The 27536-nt window shown below is 49.6% G+C and overlaps 1 protein-coding gene across 3 annotated transcripts in view; it reads left to right on the top strand.

Moving 5' to 3' along the window:
- The window catches only part of CACNA1H (calcium voltage-gated channel subunit alpha1 H), a 151465-nt gene that overhangs the window by 53103 nt on the left and 70826 nt on the right, over nt 1-27536 (top strand). For all 3 annotated transcript variants that reach the window (XM_086854955.1, XM_086854956.1, XM_086854957.1), the window contains 4 exons: nt 4227-4386; nt 10902-11214; nt 22497-22589; nt 24846-25638. In XM_086854955.1, the coding sequence (XP_086711081.1) occupies nt 4227-4386; nt 10902-11214; nt 22497-22589; nt 24846-25638 (1359 nt within the window). The remainder of the gene's footprint in view (nt 1-4226; nt 4387-10901; nt 11215-22496; nt 22590-24845; nt 25639-27536) is intronic.

Genomic DNA, 27536 nt, shown 5'->3' with positions numbered 1-27536 from the left:
GGTTTGAGGTCTTTCCATGACTTTACGTTCGGGATTAGCAGCTCGGGAGCTTCCCTTGCTGCTAAAACCCCACGGAGGGTTTGCTCCGCCCGCAACAAAATCGGGATCATCCTCGATGCGAAGTTCAAGTGGCTCCTAAATCCATTTTCAAGTGGTTTCAGCTGCTTGGTTTCTAAATCCAATTTTAAATCCGAGTCGCCGCGCTGGAATAATTCCCTGCTGGAATTGGGCAGCTGCTGAGCCGTCCTTTGCGAGGTGCTCGTTCCACGGCAATTCCATCCCTTTCCAACCTGAATCCACCTCGATCAAAATGAGGCAGCATTGTCTGGAAATCAGAGAGATCCTACCAGGAACAACAACAAAAAAAGGGGATATTTCCCCTTCTTTTGGAGAGCACTTGGAGTGAGCCAGCCCCACATCCTGCCTGGATTCAGCACATCCAGGGACAGCCAAACAACCTCCCCCAGCCCTCCGAGGAAAATGTGAGGGAACAGATGGATGTTTACACCCAGGAGCCTCGGAAATTCCTCTCAGAACTCCCAGTTCCACAGGATTTTTTTTTGTCTGGAAAACGAGGAATAAAATCAGTGAATTCCACGGTGAGTTAGTTAAAAACAAGAGTGGGGAGAAAAAAAAAAGGGAGAGGCCAAAAGGGGACGTGGAACCCTTTGGAGCTTTGTTTTCCTAATGAGGTTTTGTTTCCAGGGTTTTGGAAAGCACAACACGAAGTTTTCCTCTGGGATCTGGAGCTCCAGGGAAGTTTTCCTCTGGAATTTGGGGCTCTGAGGATGGGGTGGAACAGAGGGACCCTGGCACAGGCTGGGGTGAGGATCAGACTCTTTCTGAACTCCTTCAAATCCACAAAACCCTTCGCTGTTCCCATGGAATAATGGGAATCTCAAACTGGGATTCAGCTCGGGAATTGAAGGATTTACACCGAGCTCCAGGGATCCAAACAGCTCCAGCTTTAGGTGGAATTTTGCTCGTGTTTGTCTCCCTTAGCTCCGACACCAAAGGAGCCTTCCGAGCTATTTTTCACTGCGCTTCCCACGGGATTTGCGTGTTTTTCCAGCAGGCAGGTGACGGGAGAGATCCCATTTTTAATGAATATTCTGTGGGATGAAATCCAGCGGGTTCGATCCGTGTTTGGAGCTCCTGAGGAGCAGCTGGGCTGGGCTGACACCACCAAAGGAGACCTGAGCACCAGGATTAGCATTCCCAGAAATTATTCCCAGAAATATCCCCATTCCTGAAGGACAGATCATCCAGCCTCCACTCGTCTGGGAGACACCAACCCCATCCACTCGGAACATCGGGAATTTTGCTGTTTCGGATGGAAATATTCCAGAATCTGTGGAGAAGGGATGGGCACATCCCTGGATTTTGGTGGATTTTCCTTGGAATTCTAGTCCATCCCAGCAGCAGCACCACCATCCTTGCCATTCCCAGCTCTGGGACTTGGGAATGGGATTTTCCACAAGATCGAATTTCCAGCTGGATCAGAAGAGACGAACCTGGTGCTAAATCCAGGGAAACAGGAGAACCAACCTGGAGATTTATCCTTGGAATTCCTGGGCTCTTCCCTGGGATCCAGCCAGCACAATCAGCTCATGGCTTCCAGGCACAAGAAATTCACCCACGGGATTCTTTCAGCTCGATGCAGTTTGTTAAGAAAAGAAAGAAGAAGCCCAGCCAATAAAAACATCATTTCTATTAGAAATTATTCCTTCCAAACCACTGGAAAAGTAGAATTCCAGCAATTTATTCACTTGGCAGGGACCGGAGTTGGATTTTTTTTCAGCAGTGGTCACTGGGTTGTTTTTATTTTTTAAAAAATCCTTTTAATTCTTTTATTTTTGTATTTATTTTTATATTTATTTTTATATTTATTTTTATTTTTATTTTTATTTCAATTATTTTTAATCTTATTTTTAATTTTAATTTTAATTTTTAGTTTTTAATTATTTTATTTTATTTTTATTTTTAATTTAAATTATATTTTTAATTTTCATTTTAATCGTATTTTTAATTTTAATTGTATTTTCAATTTTAATTGTATTTTTAATTTTAATTTTATGTATATTCGCATTTTATTTTTATTTGTTTATTTGGCTTTTTATTTTTATTCTTATTTTTATTTTTCTGCCGTGGGGTTTAAACCAGGCATTCCATGGAATGGGAATGAAAATCCTGCTCCTTGTTTCAGCCTCAGTGATGCTCTTTTCCCATGGCACACTCGACGTTCCAAGGAGAGCCCAGAGTGGCTGGAGAACAGCTGGATTCAATCTCTGGGATGGTGCCACTGAACAACCCCAAATTCCAGAAGGAGCTGAGCAGAAATGAATTGTCTGGCACGGGGAGAGAAATTTTACCCATTTTTGGAAAAAAGAGGGAGGATATCAGTGAGAGAGGGGGAAAAAAAACGGGAGAAAATCCTAGCATCATCTTTCAGTGGGGATTGAGCGATTCTTTGCTTTTCCAAAGATGGATTTGCCAGGAAAATGTGGGATTGCTCCCGAGGGGTGACAGTGCTGGGCAGAGCCAGGAGCGGGATGTGGCGATCCTGGTGTGTCCCTTCCCACCCGGGGCATTCCACGATTTTGTGATGGGACACATTGGGAATAACCACCAGGAATTCCAAACCCTTTTCCTCCAGCCCTGCAGCTCCAGAGGATGGGATTTGCTCCATCCCTTCCCCCAGGGTGGCACAGGGACAGGGACGGGGGTGGCTGGCATAGCCTCTCCTCTGGATCCGGACAGCGGGAATTGCACCGGAGCCAAGGCCCAGCCGGGCACGGAGACCTCACAAAGCTCTGGATGCAGAGCTCATTACTCATCCCGAATTATTAACGAGCTGGGAATTCTTGGCCGGGCTGGCGGATGCCCTCGTGCCGCTCAGCGCCAGCCCCGCTTGGCTCCCGGGATTTGGCTCCCTTGGATTTCCGCTGGCAAATCCACAGAAGGAGCGGCGTGAGGGAATCCCAGCTCCTGCCAGCGGTGCCTGGGAATGCTGGGGTGGACGGGTTGGAATGTTGGGATGGACGGGTGGGAATGTTGGGATGGATGGGTGGGAATGCTGGGATGGACAGGCTGGAATGCTGGGATGGACGGGTGGGAATGCTGGGATGGATGGGTGGGAATGCTGGGATGGACAGGCTGGAATGCTGGGATGGACGGGTGGGAATGCTGGGATGGACAGGTGGGAACGTTGGGATGGACGGGTGGGAATGTTGGGATGGATGGAGAACTCTCTCCTGGAGACCCTGGTGCTGCCAGAGCCCATCCCTGAGGGCTGCAGGTTCCAGGCTCAGCACCACGGAATTACAGGACAGGCATCAGGAACGGCTTGGGAGAAGCCACTGGAATCTGCTGGGGATCAGTCTGAGTGCCCAGATCCAATGGGATGGCTGATGGAGAGCATTTCCCGGGAATATGCAGGGAGAGAACACTGTGGGCAGGCAGGAAAAGGTGTTTGCAAAGGAAGGTTTTAGCGGGATAAAATCCCTCCAAAGGCAGCAGCCACAATTCCCACCGTGCCATGAACTTCAGCCCCGCTCCCTGTGGATCCCAAGGCCTGGATTGGGCTTTATTCCCACCTATAATTCAGGATTTGCCTTTGCTCTTCCCTCTTTTCCTCCGGGCTCGTGGAGATCCTTGTGGAGAGGTGTGGGATTGGTGGGAAGAGCACGAGGAGAGAAAGGGAGCAGAGCTTTCCTTGGAGGGGGAAACATCCTTGGAGGAAAAGCATCCTGCTTTCCATCCTCCAAAAAAAAACACAATTAAAATTTCCCTCCTTTCCAGCAGGGAGAGGAGCTCTCCATGGAAAAGGAATTAACCTGTGGCTCCCACCCCAGGCTCCGTGGTCTTTAGGGGAACAATTCCTGTGACCAACAAGAGGAGTTTGCAACATTTACAAATCCACATTTTAACAATTCCTCTGGAGCCTGACGATTCCCCGGGAGCGTTACTCCCGGAAAAATTCTCTTGCAGTTCACATGTCCTCAAATGCTCTGGAAAACACCTGGAAATCCCATCCTTGGATTCACCCTCTGCAGAACGCTGTCTGTTCCCATTTCCTGCCAATCCTCTGGCATTTCCACCTCCCTTTTCAGACTCAGGATTTAGGAGAAAACACCAAATCCCGATTTTTCTGCACTGGCTGCACATCCGAGGTGGGAATGGTGATTTTTTCCCATCCTGAGGTGGTGTTTTCCCTCCTGGCCCAGGTATGAGGATCCTGGTCACGCTGCTGCTGGACACTCTGCCCATGCTGGGCAATGTCCTCCTCCTCTGCTTCTTCGTCTTCTTCATCTTCGGCATTGTGGGGGTCCAGCTCTGGGCAGGGCTGCTGAGGAACAGGTGCTTCCTGGACAGGAATTTTGCCATGTAAGTACAGCAAAAAGGAAAAACTCTCTGCATTCTTCTTCCTTTTTTCTCCATCTTTTTCTTCCTTTTTTCTCTACTTCTCTTCCTTTTTCTTCCTTTTTTCTCTTCCTTTCTCTTCCTTTTTCTTCCTTTTTTCTCTTCCTTTCTCTTCCTTTCTCTTCCTTTTATCTCTTCCTTTTTCTTCCTTTTTTTCTCTTCCTTTCTCTTCCTTTTCCAGCTGGGGATTTTTCCATCCCCTGCTGGAAAAATCCCAGAGCTCAGCAGGGTCCAGCTGGGAATTTTTTGTCTGGAAAAAAAATCCCGTTTGTCAGCATTTTCCTGAGGGTTTGGGCGGCTCTTTTGTGTTTTCCTGCTGCTCCTGGAGGACAAGGATGGGAGTGGATTGGATTAGCTCTGCCTCAAATGCCTGACTCTGGGAATTGGAGGATTTAGAACAAATTCCCAGCTTTCCAAACAGTCCAGGTCACCGAGCACAGCCCAGCCCCTGGCAGGGCTCGGTGAGTTGGAGATGCTGCTGAAACCCAGAGATAAATCCTTGTCAGAGTTTTCAGATAAGAAACCAGATGTGAGAAGCATTAAAATCATTTTGGCCCAGCTCCGAGCGTGGGACAGAATCATGGAATTGTTAAGGCTGGAAAACACCTCCAGGACCTCCAAACCCAACTTTAAAGAGGCAAATTTTCATTTGGGTCCTTCCATTCTGAGAATAAACCTAATAAAACCTTCTGAGCCTCTCCTGGGAGCCCCCAGCCCTGCCCAAGGCCCAGATCAATTTAAGCCCAGCCCAGGCTCTTAGTCCTGCTTTGGGCTGTGCTCCTGGTGCTTTTGGCTCCCGAGCTCCCCGGATAAATCCTGGCTCTGGCTCATCCTTTGGGCTCTTCCTGCTGGGCTCAGAGGGGATGGTAAAGGTGCTGCTGGAGCTGGGATGGCTCCTGGCTCATCCCAGGTTTTGGGGTAGCCCCTGAGCTGGGGCTGTTGTGCCCCTGCTCCTTTCTGGGCTGAGTTCACACCCGAGCACCCCCAGCACCACACCAGGATGAAAACCAAGCACAGCCAGCACGGAAAAAGGGGATTTGCCTGGAAAAATCCTTCCAGAGGCTCCTGTCAGAGATGCCAACAGCTCAGAGGTGAGGAAATGCCCCAGCCCAGCTCTCAGGGCAGCTCAAAGTCTGCCAGAGGAGATGGAGCCTGTAATTACATCTCTGGGTAATCATCTGCTGTCTGCGCTCGGATTGTCTGCAAGACAGGCAGGGATCATCCCTCAGGTCCTGCTCCTGCCTCTCACTGCTCAGTCCTGCCCTTCCCACTCCCTCTGCCTTTCCCTGTCCTCTGGAGCAGCTCTGGTGCCGTTTATTCACCCCAGCAGAGCGGAAAATCCATCAGCCGTGAGCGCGATTCCTCTCCCACACCCCGATGATGCTCCGAACCCTCTCCCGCCCTACCCAGCAGGAATTCACCAAAACCCTCCAGGCTCAGAGCGACCCCGGAGCTGCCATTCCCAAGCCCGACTCGTGCCTTTCCAGCCCTGCTGGGGTGGCCTGGTTGCTGGAATTAACTCCGGGAGCCCCTCTGGGAGTCAGGTTTTGAAAGGCTCTGGTTTTCTGCGGAGCTTTCAGGGCGCACGGCAGGGGAAGCGGCGCTGGCTGAGCGCAGAGGTGAGGCTGCAGTTATGTAATGGCCATTAGCAGCATCAAAAACCTCACAGGATTCTCTTATCGGGCCTTGCTCCTTGCCAGGGAAGGCAGGGGGAGGATTTGGGATGAGCCGTGTTTAATGGGGTTTGTCTGCGATCGGCTCCTTCCCTCTGGGATGGGTTCCAGCACCCCCGGCAGGTGGGAGAGGTGAATTTGGGAGGCTCTGTGTGGTTTATTGTGGTTGAAGTTGCAGCATTCCAGAGGAATTTGGGGAAAGGAAGGTGCCCACGGGGCAGGAATATTCCAGAAACGTGAGGTTCTCTGGTGCCTTCACCCCAAGTGCTGCTGCTGGGTCAGGCTCTTTAATTTTAGACTTGAGAAACCCAGCAATGATCCAATCCCCACATTCCCAGCCATCCCAGGTTTCTTGGAGCTCCGTGGGGAAGTTTTAGGGAATCCAGATGGAGCTATTCCCATTTTTTTTTTTCTCATTTCTGACTCATTCTCTCAACCCAGGCGTCAGGGCATGGCTCACCCCTGCAGCAGTCGTTAACACGCCAGCAGCAAATGGTGAAGGGAAAGAAAGGCATGGAATGACCTGGAAAACACTTCAGGCTTCCATCTTCCTGCTGTTGGACAGGTCATGGAATCCTGGAATGGGCTGGGTTGGAAAGGACCTTCCAGCTCCTCATTCCAACCCCCAACCATGGGCAGGGACACCTTCCCCTACCCCAGGCTGCTCCAGGCTGGCCTCCAGCACATCCAGGGATGGGAAATCCACGATTCCTCAGGGCACAGAGGCTCCCCAGCCCTTCAGGGGGCTGGGAGGGGCTGGGGCTGCCATCCCAGCTCCCCTTTCCTTTCCTGGAGAGAGGGAAAACCTCAATTATTGGAGGGTCTCCCCTCGGTGCTGCTGCCAAAACCTCCCAGCTGAAACCAAAACCGCTTTAAACTGAGGATCTGGATAAAATCCAGAGGCCAGCAAGGCAGGGTCCTAACCCCAAATTTTCTGGATGAAAGGAGGTGTAAGTGAGCTCCCAAACAGCTGCTTCAAACCCAGCTCTGCCCTGCAGCCTTCAGCTTTTCCAGAGGCATCAGATGGCAGGACTGACTTTGATTTTTGCCATCATTCTTCCTTCCCCATGGAAACCTTTTCTTTTCAATCCCCCTTGGAAGTTGGCAGCTCCGAGTGAAGCAGATATTTTTAAGTTGAGTGCATTGTGAGAGAGATTTGGGGACTTTTTGGAGGTGCATTGGGGATTTCTGCTTTTCTCTGTCTGTCTTTGAGAGCTGTGCTCTTACAGGGCAGGAGCGAGGTCATTTAAGGATTTTTGGTCGGGATTCTGAAGGGATTCTGCTGGGTTGTTGCAGGAGTGGGTTGGGACTGGATCTCTGCTCGTTGGGACATGGAAGAATCTCTCTCTCCTGGCCCAAAGTGACCCTTCAGAACCTGGGATTGCATGGAACAGCAGTGCTGGGATGGGCTGGGAGCGAGACCCCAGCAGGGGCAGCCACAGGGGGAGTTCCCCAAGGATTTTTTGGTGGAAAGGAGGAAAGCTCAGGGTGGGAAGTACAAGCAGAGCCAGCAGCTCCTGGGTGACATCTCCAGAATGGTTTTCTCCCTGCTCCGGCTCCTTCCCACCCTCCTGAGCTGCTCCCAGCGGGAATAAAGGAATTGGGTCAGCCCCGGCCCATCTGGGCTCTTCTCCCGGGGCTGCTCCGTGTGGGTTGGGATGCAGAGCAGCATTTTCCAGCCCGGGAGCCTTTCAAGGAGCTCAGAGGCTCGGAAGCAGGAGAGGGGAGGGAGCTGGGAAGTGCTTGGTGCTCCTCTGCTGCCTCGGGACGCTTCTGGTGCGAGTTTTCAGTCCGATTAACCCGGGTGTTGTTCTGCCCCCGGCTGCGGGCAGCTCGGAATTTGTCTGCCAGGAATTTCATCGCTCCTCCCGGCGCTGCTCAGGATTCCCCCGGAGAGCCGGGAATTCTTCCCGCTGAGTCCCTTCCAAAGCATCACCTGGGATGCGCTGGGAAAACTTCCCCTGGCGCAGGATGGAGCGGAGGAGAATCAAGCAGCAGTGGGAGAAAAATGGATTTTCCTGCCCCTGTGTTTTCCATGGCGAGGGACAGAGAATGGGAAAAGAAGAGCAGGGAGCAGGGTTGGGAAAAGCCGGGAATGGGATGTTAATCCTCTCTGATGGGATAACAGATCCATCCTGCGGCTTGGCTTCTGTCTTTCCCCAGAGCTCTCCAGATTAGTGGGTTCGTTAGATTTAATGAGTGATTTGTCTCTACCTGTTGGCAAGGAACAGGGAGGTCAGGAAGAAGTGGACGGTCTGGCAGAGCTCCAAAAATTTAAAAAAAAATTAATTTATTTGGGGGGAATATTGGGGATTCTCTCATTCTGCACCATTTTTACTTCTTGTTTTTGTTCTCCTTTCTTTCCCCTTCGTGATTTTGTCAGGGGGAAAAAAAATAAAAGGGGGTGGGGGGAATAGTTTTAAGAAAAGGTCTGAAATTTGCAGTTTGCTGCCAGTTTGGGTCTCTCTCACCCCAGTTTGAGGTGTGCGAGGAGGAGCTGCTGAGAATTCCCGGCTCAACCATTCCCAATTCCCGGGGTGTGCTCCTCTCCCCTCTGCCATTCCTGAAGCTCCACACCCATCTCAGGTAATTGGATGATGGAACAGAACCGAGTTCCCCAGGGAAGCCGTGGAGAGCTGATTTCCCTCCAGCTCTGCCCTGCAGCAATTGTTCTCTCCTTAAACCCAGCGATTCCTGCCTGGCTCCAGGGTTTTGGGGAGCAATTCCAAGCAATTGTCTGGAATAACACTTGTTAAAGCCAAATCTCTTCACCAGATAGGGACGTTGGGGGAGAGATAAAAATAGAGCTGTCCTGGCTGGAAGAATTACCTGCTTATCTTCTGTCCCCATCTCTTGTGATGTGTTTGTTGCCTCTCCCTTATCTCCGGGTGATTATGGAGCAGCTGAGATCCCTGGAGCTGGGAAAACAGTGGATAAAGTTGGCTCTGGAGCGATGCAGCTCCTCGGTTGGAGCCCGGAGTGCTGCAGGCTCTCGCCAATGGCCCAGAAAGTGCCAGATCTGGGACACAACTCGGGGAAAAAAAATCAGCTGCAATTCCAGCATTTTCTTATCCAGGCTGGGACGGAGCCATCGGATTAATCCAAGCCAATTCCATCAGAAGTGCAGCAAGCGCGTGGTTTTCCCATTAATGTGGGCTCCTCCTTTTCTTTTTTGATGGCCTCTGGTTGGGTCTCTCCTTGCGGGAGCTCAGCCCCTCGTCAGAGACATCCTGAGGGGAAAATTTATTGGGAAGCTGCCCTGCCACCACAAGAGTTATCTCCAAATCCTTCCAGAGAGCCCCAAAACTCGCTGGATTTTGGGGAAGAACCTGATCCGCTGGGGTTTTCTGTCCATCCCCTCTCATCTCATGGTTTTACCCTCTGGGTTTGCTTGGGGAAGCTCAGCCTGATCTTTGCTGGGAGATCAGTGGGGCCTCACCGGCTGTGAAAGGATTTGATTTGAGGGGCTGGAATTTTCACTGGGACTTGCTGGAATAGCTCCCAGCACCTTTTCCTGCTGCTGAAATCAGGGATTATCGGGATTTGGAGAGAGATGGGACCACGGGAAGATATTTATATTTAATATTAATATTATAAATATAAATATTTTACTATTAATATTAATAAATATAATTATATTAATTTGTTGATAATAACTAGAATTATATTTAATATTAATAATATTAATATTTATTAACCTTCTTCTCCAGCCTCCTGAAGGAGTGAGAACATCCTCACCATGTTCACCAGATGTTCGTGGTCAGTGGTCACAAAACCACAGGTCACGAGGTCTTTTAAATAATAAAATTAATAAAAATGACTAATATATAATATATATTAAAATATATACAATAATAAATAATTATATTAGTTAATAAGGTAAACTTCTGTCACAAAAGGAGTTTTCTACTTTCAGACCCATAGTTAATTATTTTGTTTTTTACCAAAAAATGGACTTTCTTGACTGATCATACAATGGCACACAAACTCCTTACACCTTAAACTTCTTAATAAACAGCCTTAAATAAATAAGGTTAATAAAAAATAATAATATATTATTATATAATTATTAATTATTAATAGATTATGTTAATATATTATAATTATATATTATTTTATTAATATATCATAATATATAATATAAATTATAGTATATTAATATTATATATTATTATATTAATATATAATAAAAATAATAAATACCTTAAACTTAAAACTTCCCACCACTTAGCTTAATGTCTTTTCTATCTAAACTACAAGTTCACATTCTTACTCATGGTTTCTTCTTACTCATGGTTTGTATTTACTCATGATTTCTATTTACTCATGGTTTCTACATACTCATGGTTTCTACATACTCATGGTTTCTACTTACTCATGGTTTCTACATACTCATGGTTTCTACATACTCATGGTTTCTACTTACTCATGGTTTCTACATACTCATGGTTTCTATTTACTCATGGTTTCTATTTACTCATGGTTTCTTCTTACTCATGGTTTCTACTTACTCATGGTTTCTATTTACCCATAGTTTCTACTCATGGTTTCTATTTACTCATGGTTTCTACTCATGGTTTCTACTCATGTTTTCTTCTTACTCATGGTTTCTCCTTACTCATGGTTTGTAAATCCTCTGAATTTAAAGGCAGGAACCTTTCCCAAGGCCTCAGGTTGAGCCCTGCCTTCCCGTCCATGTTTGACCTCGCTCTCACAGGATTTTGAGAGCTTGGAATTCCTCCAAAAAATGAGCCATTTTTTTATTTTTCCCCCCTCATCCTTTCCCATCTTTCCCCCACTTCCCAGGACCTACAACCTGACCTTCCTTCACCCCTACTACCGGCCGGACGAGGCGGAGGAGAACCCCTTCATCTGCTCCTCGCACCGCGAGAACGGCATGCAGCGGTGCTCCAACATACCCAGCAGGAAGGAATCCAAGGTGGAGTGCACCCTGAGCATGGATTCCTACAGCCCCAGCCTGGCCAGCCCCGAGCCCAGCAGGAATTCCTGCATCAACTGGAACCAGTACTACAACGTCTGCATGGCCGGGGACCTCAACCCCCACAACGGCGCCATCAACTTCGATAACATCGGATACGCCTGGATTGCTATTTTCCAGGTAGGGATCTCCCAAAAATGGGGATTTCTCCTGTTTTGCTGGGGGTTTTTTTGGTTTGGTTTGGGGTTTTGGGGTTTTTTTTGTTAGTTTGGGGTTCTTTGTGAGGTTTTTGTTTGTTTGGGTGGGGTTTTTTTTGGTTTTTGGGAGTTTTTTCATTGGTTTAGTTTGGGGTTTTGGGGGGTTTTTTTTGGTTTTTTGGGGGTTTTTTCTGGGTTTTTTTTTTGTTTGTTTGAGTTTTTTATTTGGGGTTTTTTTGTGGTTTTTTCTTTGGATTTTTTGGGGTTTTTTTGGTGTTTTTGGTTGGTTTTATATTTTGAGGGTTTTTTTGTTTGTTTTTTTGGTTTTTCTTGGGTTTTTTTGTTTCATTGGGTTTTTTTATTTTGAGGTTTTTTTGTTTGGGTTTTTTTGGGGCATTTTTTGTTTGTTTGGTTTTTGGGGTTTTTTTTTGCTTTGGGTTTGTTTGGTTTTGGGGTTTATTTGTTTGGTTTGGGGTTTTTTTGGTTGGTTTCCCAGTTTTGGGTTTGTCATTTTTTTGGCTCGGGAAGCTTTTGGTGAATGCAGCAGAGGAGGAAGGAATTTGCTCTGCCCTGAATGAAACTGCAAATAAAGAAATGGGGAATAAATGAATCAGGCAATAAATGGTGCAAGAGAGCATTTGGAGAGAAGAAACTTTTGAAATCATTTTGAAAGAGGGAAAAGAACTTCTTGAGGCAGCAAAAGTTCCACCTCTAAAATCAGATAAATCCCAGGGATTTTGGGGAGCAGGATCCTTATTGTTGGAGCATCAGGAAACTGCAAAGGGTGTCAAGGTTTTTAAGAAAGATTTAAATTTGTGCTAAAACGAAGGAAGCTGCCATGGCTTAGGCTTGGTTTTAAATCCCAGGGTGAGCCTGGTGAGCATGGAATGCTGGAAGTGGGAAAAATCCCTTCTGGGCAGAATTCCTGAGAGGAAATTCTGCCCCCCACCCCAGGAATTTCAGTCCCTTTTGAGGCACCAAAGCACTTCTCACTCAGACTGAGGGAGATTTTACAGGTGATAAAACTCTTGTAAATGAAGGATTTTCCAAACATTTATGGCTGTGGGGCATTGGAGAGCTCACGTCCCTGGTTTCCCAGGGCTGCCCCAGCTGGAAGATCCCGGTGTTTTCCATGTTTTAACGGGAACTTCCTGCCGTTAAAGCATTTATCTGGCTCTGGCTGGATGCCCTGGTTGATTCAGTCCCCCTGAAGTGGAGGTGACATCTGTTCCTAGAGCAGAATTCCCCTTTTAGCTTCATTAACGAAGGAATAATTACTCATCCAGAGCTCTGCGTTCCATTGGATGGATTTCCTCCCAGTTCCATCTTATCCCATGAATTTCCTGACTTCCAGCTTTCACCTGGGAGTTGCAAAGTGGGGAATGTTTGCTCTGAGCATCTTCCCAGCTCTGCTGCTCCTCCTGGATCACAGAGCTGCTGCCAGAGGCTCAGAACCAAATCCAGAGGGGTTCAGGCAGATCCTGCTGGGATCTGAATCCAAATTTTCCCATTGGGAAAATGCTTTGGAGTCAGTGAGGAAGAGAGGAGCTGCTGGCTGCTAGTGAGTGCTGGATAAAGGGAAGAGGGAATTCTGCTCTTTGATAGACCTGAGGGATGTTCCCAGGAGATCCCACCTGGTTCCTCATCACAGGGAAAGGACACTGAGGAGAAGCAGGAGCTTCTCCAGAGGGATCCTGCTGCCTTTTCCCTTCCCGAGCCGTTTTCCAGGCTGCAGGTGCTCATTCCATCCCAGCATTTGGTTTCCTCGTCCTTCAAAGGCTCAGTTTAACTTCAGGAAGGACCCCCAGCCCCAGGAGAGGTTTCAGCAGATCCCTTTGGGCAGAACAATGTCTGGCAAAGTCGGATCTCATGTCCCCAGATGGTTTTGGCAGCTGCCGGGAGGTCGATGATTGGTTTTAGCTCTGCTCAATCCATCCAAAGGCTCCAGAGGATTTCCAGCCAAAAACTCTTCTCCTGTGTTTATTCCTGTTGGAAGTCAGGGCCCATTTTTAGGAGCTGGGAATGATTTAATTCCAGGTAAAGAGGCAGCAAGGTGCCGGCTCAACCTGGGTGCGGGAAGAGGAAATCATCAGTGCAGGAGGTGAGGTGCTAAATCCAAACAATTGCTGGAAGCAGGGAACATTGAGCAAATAAATCCATGGAATTGTGCTCTCATCCCTCTTAATAGCTGGAGCTGGACAGGACCAGGTCAGCAGTTGGATGAGGGCTCCGAGGAAGCAGTGCAGAAAAGTCCAGCTGATGGATTTAGGAACTCGGGAGCTCCCCTGGGGATCAGTGTTGAATTATTGGGATGAGACAGCTGAGCCCATTGTGCTGAGCCGTTATTCTGCAGGATAATGAATCTGTGGCACTTTGCAGGAGTTCTGGCTGGCAGGTCTCCAGCGGGAATCGTGGCAAGCTCAGGTGGCTGCTGGGCACAGCTTCCCTCAGGATTTATCCCAAATGAGCCGGGAATCTGGGGTTGTTCAGCCTGGGAAGGAGGGGGTTCTGGGGTGAGCTCCCAGGAACTGCCAGGGAGAAAGAGGAGTGACTTCTGGAAAAGGTCTGGAGCGCCAGGAGAAGGTCAAGCAGCTTCCCACTGCCGGAGGGCAGGGATGGATGGGATAATGGGAAGGAATGGGAGGATGGTGAGGCCCTGGCAGAGGTTTCCTCATCCCTGGAAGTGTCCAAGGCCAGGTTGGAGCAACCTGGGATGGTGGAAGGTGGCCCTGCCCACACTGGATGGGCTTCAAGGTCCCTTCCAGCCCAACCCATTCCATGATTCCATGATCTGACGTGGTTTGGAGCTGCCAGGAGGGAGGGGGATGTAATGAGCCCCACGGGGATGATCCAGAAGGAACTTTCCATGTGCAGGCAGCTCCCAGGAGTTTCCAAGGGAACATTTTGACACCGTTCAGACCACGAATAAACCAAACCAAAATCAGGGAAAAGGAGAGTTGGCAGAAAAGTCTGCAGGTTTCCACTCCAGAACATCCAACAAACGCTGCCCCAAGGATGGGTGAGCTCTTCCAGCTGCCAGAAGTGAGATTTTTTTTTAAAAAAAAGTTTCTTTGCATGGGAGTGACCCTGAACTTCCCAGAGCCGGGACAGACCACAGCAGGAAAACAGGGAAAATAGGGAAATGCGTTGTCGACCTTCCAAGGAGAAGTCAGAGACGGGAGAACCTGGTGCAAATTAAAAAAAAAACCTAAAAAAAAACCTAAAAATAATCAAGGGGATGGCTGGATCCTCGAGTGCTGTAAAGGATGATAATTCCTTATGTAATCCTGAAAATGATTCGTGTTTTGCTTCCCCTCATTTGTTGTGCAAGAGGCTAATTCGTGTCTGTGTTTGTTACAAAGGCACGTTCTGTGGCAAATTAGGTGAACTAATTAGCTTATTACAGACAAAATGAAAGGAGATGGAACCTAAATTAACTGTGAGGTTTGGCATGATATGAAGATCCCTTTATTGCACATGAATTCCAGCCCCAACAATCCGAGCAGTAATTACAGGTATTGTTGTCACGCGGCCGATGATGAATTACCCACCTCGACAAAGCCCAATTTAATTGGAATTACTGACAAGTCCCAGTGGAGCAACCAAAACCTTCCCCACCTCCCTGACTCGGGGTGGCCAGGCCTGAGCGCAGCAATCCTGATAAAACACAAAGGGATTGGGAAGCTGGAAGTTTGGGAAGAAGAGATATTTTAAGCCGCTTTGCAAAGCGGAGGAACTTTGAACGGATAATTTCACGCAGGATTTGGAGGAAAGCAAGACCTGTACTCGCACTTTACTCCAGGGGTGACGCTTCTGGCAAAAGCTGAAGGAAAAGGCAATCCCAGGCAGATCCAAGAGGATCCCGTTGGCTCCAGCCTTGTCCAGAGGTGCTGTTAATCCCCTTTCTTGCTGCACCTTCTGCTCTTCCACTTCCAGGATTCTGGAATTCTTGCCCAGATTCTGGGCAAGAGCCAAAAAGCTGGAACAGAAGGAAAAGGTCTGAGGATTCCAGCTGTGCCCAAAGTCATTGTGGGGCTGTGTTTTCAGGAGCTGCCACACTGGGTGCCCGTGTTTTCATGGTGCCCATGCTTTCAGCGTTGGTTGAGCAGAGAAATTTGGGATTTGGGACCAAAAGGACTTTTTTTTTTTTTTTTCCTCCAGTAGTTCAGCCTTTAAATTAGAGATCTGTGTCAACAACGCTTCTCTGTGCTGAATTTGGCAAGAAAAGAGTTTGGAGCTTTTCATTCCCACTGCTTGGAGATGATGCTTTGTCACTCAACTTGAATCTGTTTTGGATCACCGAAAATATTTCCCTGGAAATGACGGGGTTGGAGCTCTGTTGCTGTTGCTTTTTTTAATTTGGTCAGCCAAATAAACAGCACTTGCTGCATTTGAAGAGCTCTCAGGCTGAATACCCCAGCTAAAAATATCCAGGCCTTTTCAAGCAGCTTGGAGATTGCTTCCAAGAGGGAGTTGTTGCCTTTGGAAAAATCTTCGTTTTGAAGGTTGTGAGGAATTGTCTCGTGTAGGGCAGGGCAGAGAGGCCACCCTGATGCCAGGAGTGCTCCCATGACCTCTGGGGCTGTTGGATGGAATTAAAACCTCCTCTAGATGAAGTTTGGACTTCCAAACCTCAGGAGTTTTGGGAGAGTTTCATCCAGCCTCAATCATGGATTTGTGTTTGGAGTAGGAGGAGGGGTCCTGCAGCAGGCCCTGGCCTGAAGTGGAGCCCAGCCAGGAGAGCAAAAAGCTGCTGGCTTTGAGGAACATCAACAATTGATCCAAGGGAATGGCTGGAGCTGTGTCAGGGAGGTTGAGGTTGGATTTTTGGGAAAAGCTCTTCCTCCAGAGGGTGCTGGGCACTGGAATAGCTCCCCAGGGAATGGTCCCAGCCCCGAGGCTGCCAGAGTTCCAGGGGCCTTTGGACACCCAGGGATGCCCAGGGTGGGATTGTTGCGGTGTCAGGGGTGAGCTCTGCTCCTTCCAGAAGGATATTCCAGAAGTCTGGATATTCCAGAAGTCCACAGTTCTCACAGGGAAATCTCATTTTGCTTTGATTACCCCAAATCTGCTCCATGGTCCTTTCCCTAAGCCGAAGATGCAGCTCCTTCATCCGGATTTCCCAGCCTGTGCGCCCTGATCCTCCCGGATATGATTTGGAATAAGATGGAAAATCCCCTCAGCTGGAAGCAAAGATCTCAGCCTGGCTTTTCTTCCCTTTCCCTGGTGGCAAACCACAGCCATCAACTCCCAGCTTGGCTCCGCCAGAAATCTGGGATTTGGGAGACTCTCTGTGCCAATGGTGCTGCAGTGGATCAGTTAAATCCCTTCCCCTTGCCAAGGATCCTTTACACAAACCATGGAGACACGGGATGGTCATCCCAGCAAACCAAACCTCGGGAATATCAGCTGGGACCATGGAGACACAGGATGGTCATCCCAGCAAACCAAACCTTGGGAATATCAGCTGGGACCATGGAGACATGGGATGGTCATCCCAGCAAACCAAACCTTGGGAATATCAGCTGGGACCATGGAGACATGGGATGGTCATCCCAGCAAACCAAACCTCGGGAATATCAGCTGGGACCATGGAGACACGGGATGGTTATCCCAGCAAACCAAACCTTGGGAATAGGGGCTGGGTTGGGGTTTGTTGGAGCAGCAGTTGAGTGAAATCAGGGAGGTTTTGAGGGCCCTGCATCGTTCACTGTGGAACAACAACAACTCACCTTCCTTTGGAGCCAAGCTGGGATTTGATCCCAGAGCTACAATTCCACGAGGTTTTGGGTGACAAACAACAGCATCAGTGACGTGTCTGGCTTTACCCCACACTTTATTTCCCACTTTGCTTCTCTAAATCCACCAGCACTGCCCAGGGATTGCGTTTTTGGGGACAGATTTGACAGGTCAGGAGCCCACGACATAGAAAGAAGCACAATTTCCTTTTTTTTAAAAAGGAAATTAAATTTTAATTTTAAATTTTAAAAGGCCCTTTTTTAGGGCCACTTCTCAGAGCAGATCCCTGCTTTGCAAGGCTGGATTTATCAAGAGATGACAAACCAAGCAAGGCCTCGAAGTGAAAGGAAAAGCATCTGTTCAAAGGATGTTAGTCAATGTAATAAACCTGTTTTTCTGGCCACAGAGGTTCCTTAACGAGATGTTTCGGGAGGAAATAATTAAAATGGTGACGTTGGGCTTCAAAAATAGGGATTTGATTTTCTGCCAAGCTCGCTCTGCCTGCAGAATATTCCCTGGAATATTCACTGGGCTTGGGAGCCAAATCCATGATGCCTAAGAGGGTGGAATTCAGGGAAGAGGCTTTCAGAAAAGGAGACTGAAGGCCTTAGAAAACTTCCTGAGGCAATCAGGGTAATTAATACCCATCACAATTTATAGCACTGGATCCCATCTTGATAAATTTGATGAAAATAAATTATCAAAAAGCCTCACAGCAGGGCCAGGGGAATGAGGAGATAAAAAGTAAATGACCCCAAACACTCACGGCCACCCTCAGAGTTGCTGTTGGGTTCGGGATAATTGATTTGGATGCAGAGAATTCCCATTTTTTTTTCCCCCAAAGGACTCAATTTAGGCCGAAGAAAAAGTGGCTGAGCGCAAATTAGAGGTGTCAGTCAAGATGAAGACTTCAAATGTGGCTTTCTCTGGTTTTCCAGAGCATCTCCTGCCTCAGCCAGGCTCTGAGCTCAGCCAGCAGCTGCAATCCTGGAATCAGAAGGAATTTCTGGTTGCCAGAGCTGTATTTTATCAGGAATTTAATAAGGGAGAGATGCTGATTTTGGGTCCATGCTCAGGGAGGCTGTCACTGCAAATGAAGTTTGTTCAAGTAATCAGAGCAGGGGAATCTTGCCACGAGACAGCTCCGGGCTGGAGTTTTGTGTGCTCTGCACTGGGTTCTGATCTTCCCAGCCTGCGATTTTCCAGCTTTCCCTCGATTGATTGGTGGCACCTCGAGCTGGGTTTGGAGCTGCAGCTCTGGCACCAGCCCTTGCTGCTTTCTAGCCAGGAACTCAGCCCTTGACTAATTGAAGCTGGAGTTTGAACGAGGGAAAAAACCTCGTTTTCTCCCTCGGATAATTCTTTTTGCTCTTTGTTATCTGACACCGTGGCAAAAAAAAACCCTCCTGCTCTCCAGCCGGCTGCAGCCAAGAGCTTGCAAAAATTTTGGCAGAGCTCAAAGAAAAGAGGGTTTATGATGAAAACTTCTCGACACAATAAAAGAAGTCGCTCTGTGCAACCTCTGAAGTGACCCCAGAAAAAGCAATGTAAACCTGCTGCCTCCCTGGGAGCACTGAGGAGGTCTGAGTTAATTGCCAGCATCTTTAATCTCCATTTCCCTCGTGATTTTCACTCTGGAGTTTTAGATTGACTCTGATTAGCTTGCCTAGAAGATCTGATTCTGTCCTCAATTACTCTCCTATAAATCAGACGAGCATCTTTATTACAGCTGATGAAATTACTGTGGCGTGAGCAGAGCAGGGGGGATCAGAGTCAGTGAAGACCTAAAGAAATGAAATCTGATTGGGGTTTATCCTCTCTCATCCTGTGAGTGAGGCGCTCAGGGAGTGCTCAAGCTGAGGATCAGTGAAATCCAAACCTGTCTGACGGAGTTTTCTGTTAAAATCTTGAGGTAGGGGGAGAGAGAATTGGACAAAACTGAGAGATTTACTGGTGTTAATGGGAGAGAAACGATTTACCCCAACCCTGGGGAAGGGGTAAAGAACTGGAGGAGCAGAGAAGGACCTGAGCATCACCCAGGAGCTGAGTGGGGTGAGAGAACACCTCTGTGCTCCTGGCAAGGCAGAAACCTTTTCCCCAGGTGTGGAGCATGAGCAGCGCCTCCACCAAACCCTGCCAATCATGGAACCTTCCAGCTCTGGCCCTGCAGCCGCTAATTTCCCTGTGCCTTGCACAGCTTTCCCACCACAGCAGAGTCAGGAGCGAGTTCTCAGCCTCTTATCTCGCTGATAAATAATTGTGGGATGCATCGGTGGGAGGCTTTGAACGGGAGCCTTTGGAGAGGGCTCTGTGTGAACAAGCAGGGCTTGAGCTGGGTTTAATTACTGAGAAGCGATTGTTTAATTACTGAGAAGGGATTGCTGGGATTGGGAAGCAGGAGGAAGGTGCTCCAGGGCTTTGGGAGATGTCGCTGGAGGGGTTGGAGGGGCAGCTAAGTGGATTAATCAGGGTGGGAATGAAGAGAGTTTGAGAAAGTCGTTTCTCCTCGGTGGAATAAGCAAAGCAGTGCTGAGGAAACATTCCTGGGAGAGCTGCTGGTGTTCCCTCTGGCTCCATGGAATGCCACTGGGGTTTGGGCTGGGAAAAAGCCCGTCCAGGGATGCCTTCCACTCCCCCAGGCTGCTCCAAGCCCATCCAGCCTGGCCGGGAACACTTCCAGGGATGGGGCAGCCACGAGTCCAGCCGGTCTGAGGAGAAATGTGTGGGATCAAAGCGTGCAGGTGCCTTGGTTTGGGATCCAGAACCAGTTAAAGGCCTTAAATGGGGGCTTAGAAAGCAGCTGTGGGCAAGTTCTGGTGCTCTGGCCCCCATTTCCACCAGGGCCTTGCTGGGGGTATGCAGTGAGCTCTTGGATCAGGGAAAAATGACCTTGGAAAGTCCTCAGGAGTGCTGGAAATCCATCGGGAATGAGGCTGGAAGAAGCCCAGCCCTTGCAGGAGGCTGTGCATGTGCTGTCCTGCATTTCCCCAGAGCTCCAGGGATTAAAAACGCCGCAGGATGTCTGGGAGCCGCCTCTTTTCCAGGAGAGCTGCTGCTGCTCCCGGAGCCTGGCAGGCCAGGATTGTCCCTCCTGCGTCCCTCTGCTTTACAGAAACACAAATCCTAATTACACCTGGGATATCTGGAGAGCTGGATGAGCATTTTCACCCTCCAGAGGAGGAAGGGGAGAGTGTTGGTTGGTTCTTGTGGGAAACGCTGCCTCTCTTGCAACAAAAATATCCCTCCAAGGGTTGCTGGCCCTCGGAGTAGGCCAGAGCCCTCAGGTGACTCCTTTGTTTTTATTTTTCACTCTGTGTTTAATGGTTTTATCCATTCCATCTGAGGATGGAAATCCAAATCCAGCCTGGAGCTGCACCCCATATTCTTGGGGTCCCTGGGCTGGTTTTTCATCCCTCAGTGGGAATGGCTGGAGGAGCTCCCGAGCATCCCGAGGGAAGGGAGAGAGGGAGGGGAGCTGGGCAGCACAGAGGGAATCGTTCCTGGGTCAGAGGCAGGGATTTGGTGTCACCTTGTGTCACCTCCTGACCCCTCTGTTCTCCCTCCAAGGGCCTCGGGAGGCTCGGCTGTGCACAGGACCTGCCCCTAAAGGACTTTGTTCTCTATAAATGAGCTCAGGGAGAGGCAGGAAAGGGCAGGAGGGGTTTGATTGCTGGGCTGTTCCTCACGGATGAACACCCAGGGCAGCTTAACCCCTTCCCACTCCATGGGAATAACAGCACCACAGGGAAAAATGGGGATAAAAACCTGCCAGGGATTGATCCCTGGGGTTAACCATGAGAATTCTCTGGGGTTTTGTTAAAGCCGCATGTGGCAGGACAAGTTTTAAGGGCAGTGGTTTTAAGCTGGCAGAGGGCAGGGTTAGATGGGATTTTGGGGAGAAATTCTTCCCTGTGAGGGTGGGGAGAGACTGGAATGAAATTCCCAGAGAAGCTGTGGCTGCTCCAGCCCTGGAAGTGTCCAAGGCGAGGTTTGACGGGGTTTGGAGCCCCCTGGGATCACGGAAGGTATCAGGGGTGGGATGGATGGGCTTCAAGGTCCTTTCCAACCTGCAGCAGTAAGGAATTCTGGAATTCTGGGAAGCAGAGCTGTGCTGAGTGCTGGCAGATCCGCGAGGCTGGGATGTGGAACAGCTGAGGGGTGTGAGGAGGAGCGGCAGGGGTGGCTGAGGTTTGTAGAAGCAGCCGACGTGTCAGACCTGACACGGGGAAGCAGCTGCAGAGACACATTTCCCAAATTCTCTCCTCCCTGGCAGATGAGGTTGGTTGGTTTTAGCTGTGCTGCCTCCTCACTCAGTGAGGGTGAACCTCCACGAGCCTCCACACGGGAAGAAGCTTGGAAGACTCGCTGGGAAAAACATCAGCGTTTTGAATTTAGGGTGAGAAATCCCAAAGAGGCAGCGCTTCCCTTCCAGCAGCCCCGAGCTGCTCTGCGGGTTCTGCTTGTGTGAACGTGTGGTCACGTCCTGGAGATCCTTATCCAGGAGTTTCCTTCTATTCCTCGAGTAAAAAAAAAACCCCAGGGAATTCGTGGATTCATGCCTGACTTCCCTGCAAGGTTTAATTCACTGCCTCGGGAGCGAGGGGGGTGTGGATCAGCTTTTGGGGACATGGAAGGCAGAAAATCCCCTACAGCCACCAGCTCTGAGCCTTCTCTTCCCGCTGCAACTCCTTCCCTGCAAACCTGGTGAAAATCAGGAATGAGGCTACAGAAACTGGGGGCAGGAGCAGCTGTGGGGTTTGCCAAGACCTGCCAGGCTCAGGTGAGGTGGTGAGCAGGGGATGTCACTGGGAGCGAGTTCACCCAGGAGCTCGGATTCTGATGGGAATTGGAATTCCAGGATGGAATTTCAGCTCTAGTAGCAAGCCAAGTGTTGGAAGTTTGGGGTGTTTTATCTAAATAAAAAGTGTAAATTACGTGGTAGAGCTCGCTTTGCTCTGCACACAGCCTGGGTGGTGTTAATTAAACCCTCAGCTGCTTTTTTTAGTGGAAGGAAGGCTGAGAAAACGAGCCTTAAATCAAGTCTACATTTAATTAAAGCCTCTCTTCCATTCAGATGCTCTCCCACTATGATAGTGGTGGTGCTGTTGGAATGCTGAGCCAGGAGGAATCACAAGGAAATTGGCTTTGCAGAAACAAAATGAAGTTAAAAATACAGGAATATTCTGGGTTACATTACAAAACCAGCAGCTTTAGGTAAAACTCCAGATCTCTGCAGGGAAATTGGGGTGTTTTTTGGGATTATAATCCCTCCTTGGAATTTCTTTGCCTCAGAGCCAGTGTTTCAGGTGGTTTATTTGAACGTTTCATGGTTTTGACTGTACCAGATTCCTGTAGGAACCTCAGGCAAGTCCTTCCTTCTCTCCCAAACCAACTGGGAACGGAGCTCTGGATGGATCCCAAGAGTTTCTGCGGAGCGACCGGTACCTGGCACTATGGGAAAATCGATATTTAATAACTTTTTGGGTGACTTTTGTCCTCACACTCTGTTTCTCTATCTCCCTGCAGGTGATAACCCTGGAAGGATGGGTGGACATCATGTATTACGTGATGGATGCACACTCTTTTTACAATTTTATATATTTTATATTGCTTATCATAGTAAGTACGACTTGGCAGGTATTGCTTTTCCTTGGGGGGTGAAGTTGTTCCCTGTTTTTTTCTACAGGGAAGAGCCAGGCAGGATTCAGGGCTTTTCCTCCCTCTTCCTCTTCCAACTCTTGGTCTTTTCACCTGGATGTGCCTGTGCCAAAAAATCCAAACTTTTCCTCCTTTAACCGCCTCAATGTGCCAGAGGGAGCCTCATTTCTTTGGAGAGCCCTCAAACCTTTGAATTTCACCTGGAACCCTTTAAATAATAATAACTCTCATTGCATCAATCCAGCTGTCTGAGCTCTCACATTCCTAAAAACAAAATATCACCTGCCAGAGGTGCTGGGGGGTGGCTCCAGAAGCCATTCCATCTCCACAAGGTTCTGGTTTTCCAAAGGGTGCAACCTCCTCCAAGAAGTGGAAAAGTGAAATGTTTAAGGCAGGAGGGGAAGGCACAGTGAAGATTTCAGGCAGGACATGGGATGGAGGTGTTTAAAAAGTGCTTTTGTGACTGGACAGTCCTTACAGGTAACCCTGTCCTCGTCAGGCTGGGTTTGGAGGCCTTGGGAAGTCAAACCAGTTCCCACCAGCAGTGGGAAAACCTGGATCAGAGCAGGGTGGGAGTGCCCTGGAGCAGTCAGGGATTTCTGAGCTGTAGCAATGGCCATGAGCAGAGATTCACGCTCCACTCCCCTGAGCCTCTCTCTCCAAGTGGATCCATGTGGAAAAGCCAGAAGGTGACTCCTGGCCAAGTCAGCTGGAGCTGGGAAAGGCGCCTTCGCTGCTCCTCTGGCAGTGTCCAGGCTGATATTCCACTCTGGAGAGCAGCACCACAAACCATCTCCTCACAGCTTCCCTGGGGATCCACCAGACAATTCCAGATTCGACCCACCCGTGCCCAGGGGTGCCCTGAGGTCACTCCCTTCTCACCCCTCAGGGCACAAATTCGCTGCTGGGAGTATTTGACATTTCCCTTTGGCTGATTTAGGAACCTGGGGCGTGAAAGATCCCTTTGTGGGCTCCACAGCTGAGGGGAGAACACAGCTTTAGGCCACATCACATTCTTGTCCTTGGGACTTTGAGAACTTGGTGCCAGCCAAGAAGACATCAGCCCACCCAGACACTGAACCAGCCCCTCGGGAGCACCCACATCCCACGGACGATTTTCTGTGTCAGGGACTCAAAGGAGCACAAGGTCACAGACCTGTGGGCCCTGACTCTACCCCCAAAATGATTTCACACTCTTTTGGGCTGTGAAATGATTGAAGAAGAGAAGAGGATGCTTCAAACCAGCACAAATTAGACTTGAAATCATCTTTCCCTGCAGGTTGGCCAAATTTCAGGATAGAATTCTTCACTGAAAGAGTGATTGGGCACTGGAATCGTCCTCCCGGGGAGGGTGGAGCCACCATCCCTGGACGGGTTTAACAAAGCTTAGATGTGGTTAATGATGGTTTGGTTAATGAGGAGGTGTTGGGCCATAGGCTGGACTCAGTGATCTCAAAGATGTTTTCCAGCCTGGTTTATTCTGTGATTCTGTGGAATGGTCAAGGGTGGAAGAGTCCTTTAAGAGTGACTGGGAATCATCTGCCCAGGTGTGGGGTGGAGTCACCATCCTTGGATGGAAAACACAAGCCCTGGAAGGGTTTAACAAAGCCAGGACGTGGCGCTCAGTGCCATGGTTTGGTTGATGAGGAGGTGTTGGGCCATAGGCTGGACTCGATGATCTCAAAGGTCAGATTTTCCAGCCTGGCTCATTCTGGGATTCTGTGGAAGGTTGGATGAGTCCTGTGAGAGTGGTTGGGCGCTGGAATTGTCCTCCCAGGGAGGGGATGGAGCCACCATCCCTGGCTGGGTTTAACAAAGCCAGGACATGGTGCTCAGTGCCATGGTTTGGTTGATGAGGAGGTGTTGGGCCATAGGCTGGACTCGATGATCTCAAAGGTCAGATTTTCCAACCTGGCTCATTCTGGGATTCTGTGAAGGCCCAAAGCAGCGCCGTGCTGGGGACTGTGTGTGCTTCCTACACCTGTGCTAGTGGTGAATGGCATGGCTTGGAGGGGAGGAGAGGAGAGAGGGCTGCTGCTGAAATAATTGATCATTGTTCACAGCAAATTTAGCAGCTCAATTGACAGTGCATTTTTGGCGAGCAGAGCCAGGGATTTGGTGCATTTGGAAACCCCAGGATTGCCGAGCGCATGGCAGCGAGGATCTTCCCTCTCTCCATGCAATCTCTGCTGACTCCTTTCCCTGTTTTCTCCCCAGGTTGGCTCCTTCTTCATGATTAACCTGTGCCTGGTGGTGATCGCGACCCAGTTTTCGGAGACCAAGCAGCGGGAGAACCAGCTGATGCAGGAGCAGCGGGCACGCTACCTGTCCAACGACAGCACCATCGCCAGCTTCTCGGAGCCGGGCAGCTGCTACGAGGAGCTGCTCAAGTACATCTGCCACATCTTCAGGAAGGTGAAGCGGAGGACAATCCGCCTCTACAACAACTGGCAGAGCAAACGCCGCAAAAAAGTCAACCCCAACAGCGGCAGCGGTGGGCAGAGCCAGCGGAGCAGGAGGAGAATCACCTCCATCCACCACCTGATCCACCACCACCACCACCACCACCACCACCACTACCACATCAGCAACGGGAGCCCGCGGGGGCCTCGGGCCAACCCCGAGATCTGCGAGCTGGAGCTGGAGGTGATGAAGCCAGGCCGGCAGCTGATGCTTCCCCCTCCTGCCTCGCCCAGGCCGCAGGGCCCGGCGGCTCCTCGCGCCGATGCCGAGGCCGTGCACAGTGTCTACCACGCCGATTGCCACGTGGAGGGGCCTCCCGGGGGCTGCAAGGGCACCGGTGCCACCACGGGCAGCAAGGCAGCCGGGCTGGGCACCCACAGCAGCATGAACTACCCCACCATCCTGCCCTCCCCCAGTGGCAAGGGTGGCTCCGCACCCCTTCCCAAAGGGAAGAAAAACGGGAATTCTCCAGTGGCCGTGGTGAACAGCCCGGGGAGTTTGGGCCTGGATTCGTACGGGAAGCTGCAGCAGCTGGTGGGAGAGCATGGTAAGGGCAGCCAAGCTGGGTTTTTTTTGTTTAGGATAACTGGGAGAAGGGTAATGGTTTTAATGGCACCTGTGGGGTGCTGGGGGTTGGGGTAGTTGTGAGTGTGCTGGAGACAGAAGTGGGACAGGTAAATCCTTGGATTTCCTGTGGTGGATGGTCCAGGCCACTGCTGGAGGCCTCTTTGCCATGGTTACAGAATCAGGATTTGAGCTCTGGTGTGCTGTGTGATACCCTGGAGGCGCTCCCACTCTTCCCACCCTAACCCAGGACTCTGCAGCCCCTGGGATTACACCTCCAGTGAATGCTGGGGCTGCCAGCTCCAGCAGAGAACCCCCAGGGGCTGGGAGATGCTGCCTTGAAAAGGATGAGCAGGTGGAATCTGCGGGAGAAACGTGAGATAAAGCAAGCTCAGACATTCAAAACAGGCAGGCACTGAAGGAACTCGAACCAGACACCTCCAGTTCTGCTCTGATGGGCCCTGGAGCCTCTGAATTTCTTTTTTGGCAAGGAAGAGCAGCAGGTTCAGTTCTCAGAGGACGTGTGGAGGGAGGACAGGAGCAGAGCTGCACACCTCAAGCTTTTCCTGTGTGCAGAAGAAATGCGGGGCTGAGTTTTCCTGCAGATTTGGGGCTCCATTCAATCTGGGGGAGCATTTTGGGGAGCTGTTGAGTGCCTCTGTCCCATCCTCTCTGCACAAACGCAGGCAGCCCAGCAGAGCCAGTGAGGTTTTATCTCCCCTCACATATAAATCACCCACTGGAGCAGTGATTACACGCAACACTTGGATTTCTATTTTATAAAATGGTTTTTTTCCAGTCCTCGTGGCTGGAGCTAAAAGCTGCAAAATACTCTTAAGCCCTCCAACAGTGAAAAGTCACAAAGATCCTTCTATTTTTTAATCTCTTTAAGCCAAACTCGTCATTTGTTGGTTTTTTTTTTCAATGCCTGTGTTTTCCAAAACTGTTTATTTGCGTCTGCATGGACACAAATATTTACCCTGGTGATGGATGTGTTGAAAAAATACCAAGCCTGGCTTGGGGGGGGATCACAGGAAAGCTGGCTCGACAGAGGGGTTGGGTGGCTTGCCTTTGTTAATTTTTGTTGTTTTTAAGGACCACACAAAAGGGTAAAAGTGGATTGTTTATAGAAACCGCCTCGGGCAGACGCTTCCGAACGCTCGGGAGCTTGGCACGGGGGGCAAGGTTACTGCCAACAGTTCTGTTGTTCAGCAAGGACTTTAGATAAATCACTGCTTCATCCTCAGCTCTGCAAATTAATGAAGGGTTTTAGGAGAATGCGTTTTTACCTTGAGATAAAAACACAGGCTCTGCAGAAGGCTGGAACTGGGAAAGAAAGGAGCAGGAGAACTGTTGAAGTCAGAGTTTGGACGCTCCTGCTTGCTGCTGGGGTCCTTTTTAGGAGAAGAAAGGCCCAAATCTCAGTCCCAACTGTGACATCCCGAGCCAATTCAGTGATTTAGGAGATTTTCCCGTAGCCTGGGGTGGTTCTTTGAAAGCTGGGATTAGATTGAGTTGTCATTAATAATGCAATTACAGTGTCCTCTTTCCACAGAGGGATTTCAGCCCAGAGGATGCCAAAACGCTTTAAACAAATCTCCTGGAATTGTTCTGTCTCTTCCAGAAGTGTGCTCACAGCTGGGAAGGGCTGGAAGGTGGGGAGAGGCTGCTCATCCATCCCCTGAGAGAAACAGGCTGGGCAGGGACTCGGGGCAGAGCTGGAGACCCTGTGAGACCCCCAGCTCTCCCTTCCCATGGATCTGGCTCTTTCCAGGCCCTTCCTCCCGTTCAGCCGCTCCTGCAGGGCTGAGTCAGGGTCTGTTCTGCACCAGGAGTGCTGGATGTGACTTCCAGGCTTTGGGATGACCTTTAAGCGCTGGG

The sequence above is a fragment of the Cyanistes caeruleus genome, chromosome 17 (assembly GCF_971803275.1).
Source record: "Cyanistes caeruleus chromosome 17, bCyaCae1.hap1.1, whole genome shotgun sequence".
Taxonomy (NCBI): domain Eukaryota; kingdom Metazoa; phylum Chordata; class Aves; order Passeriformes; family Paridae; genus Cyanistes; species Cyanistes caeruleus.
Note: the sequence above shows the minus strand (reverse complement) of the source record. Positions and strands in the feature narration are given on the sequence as shown.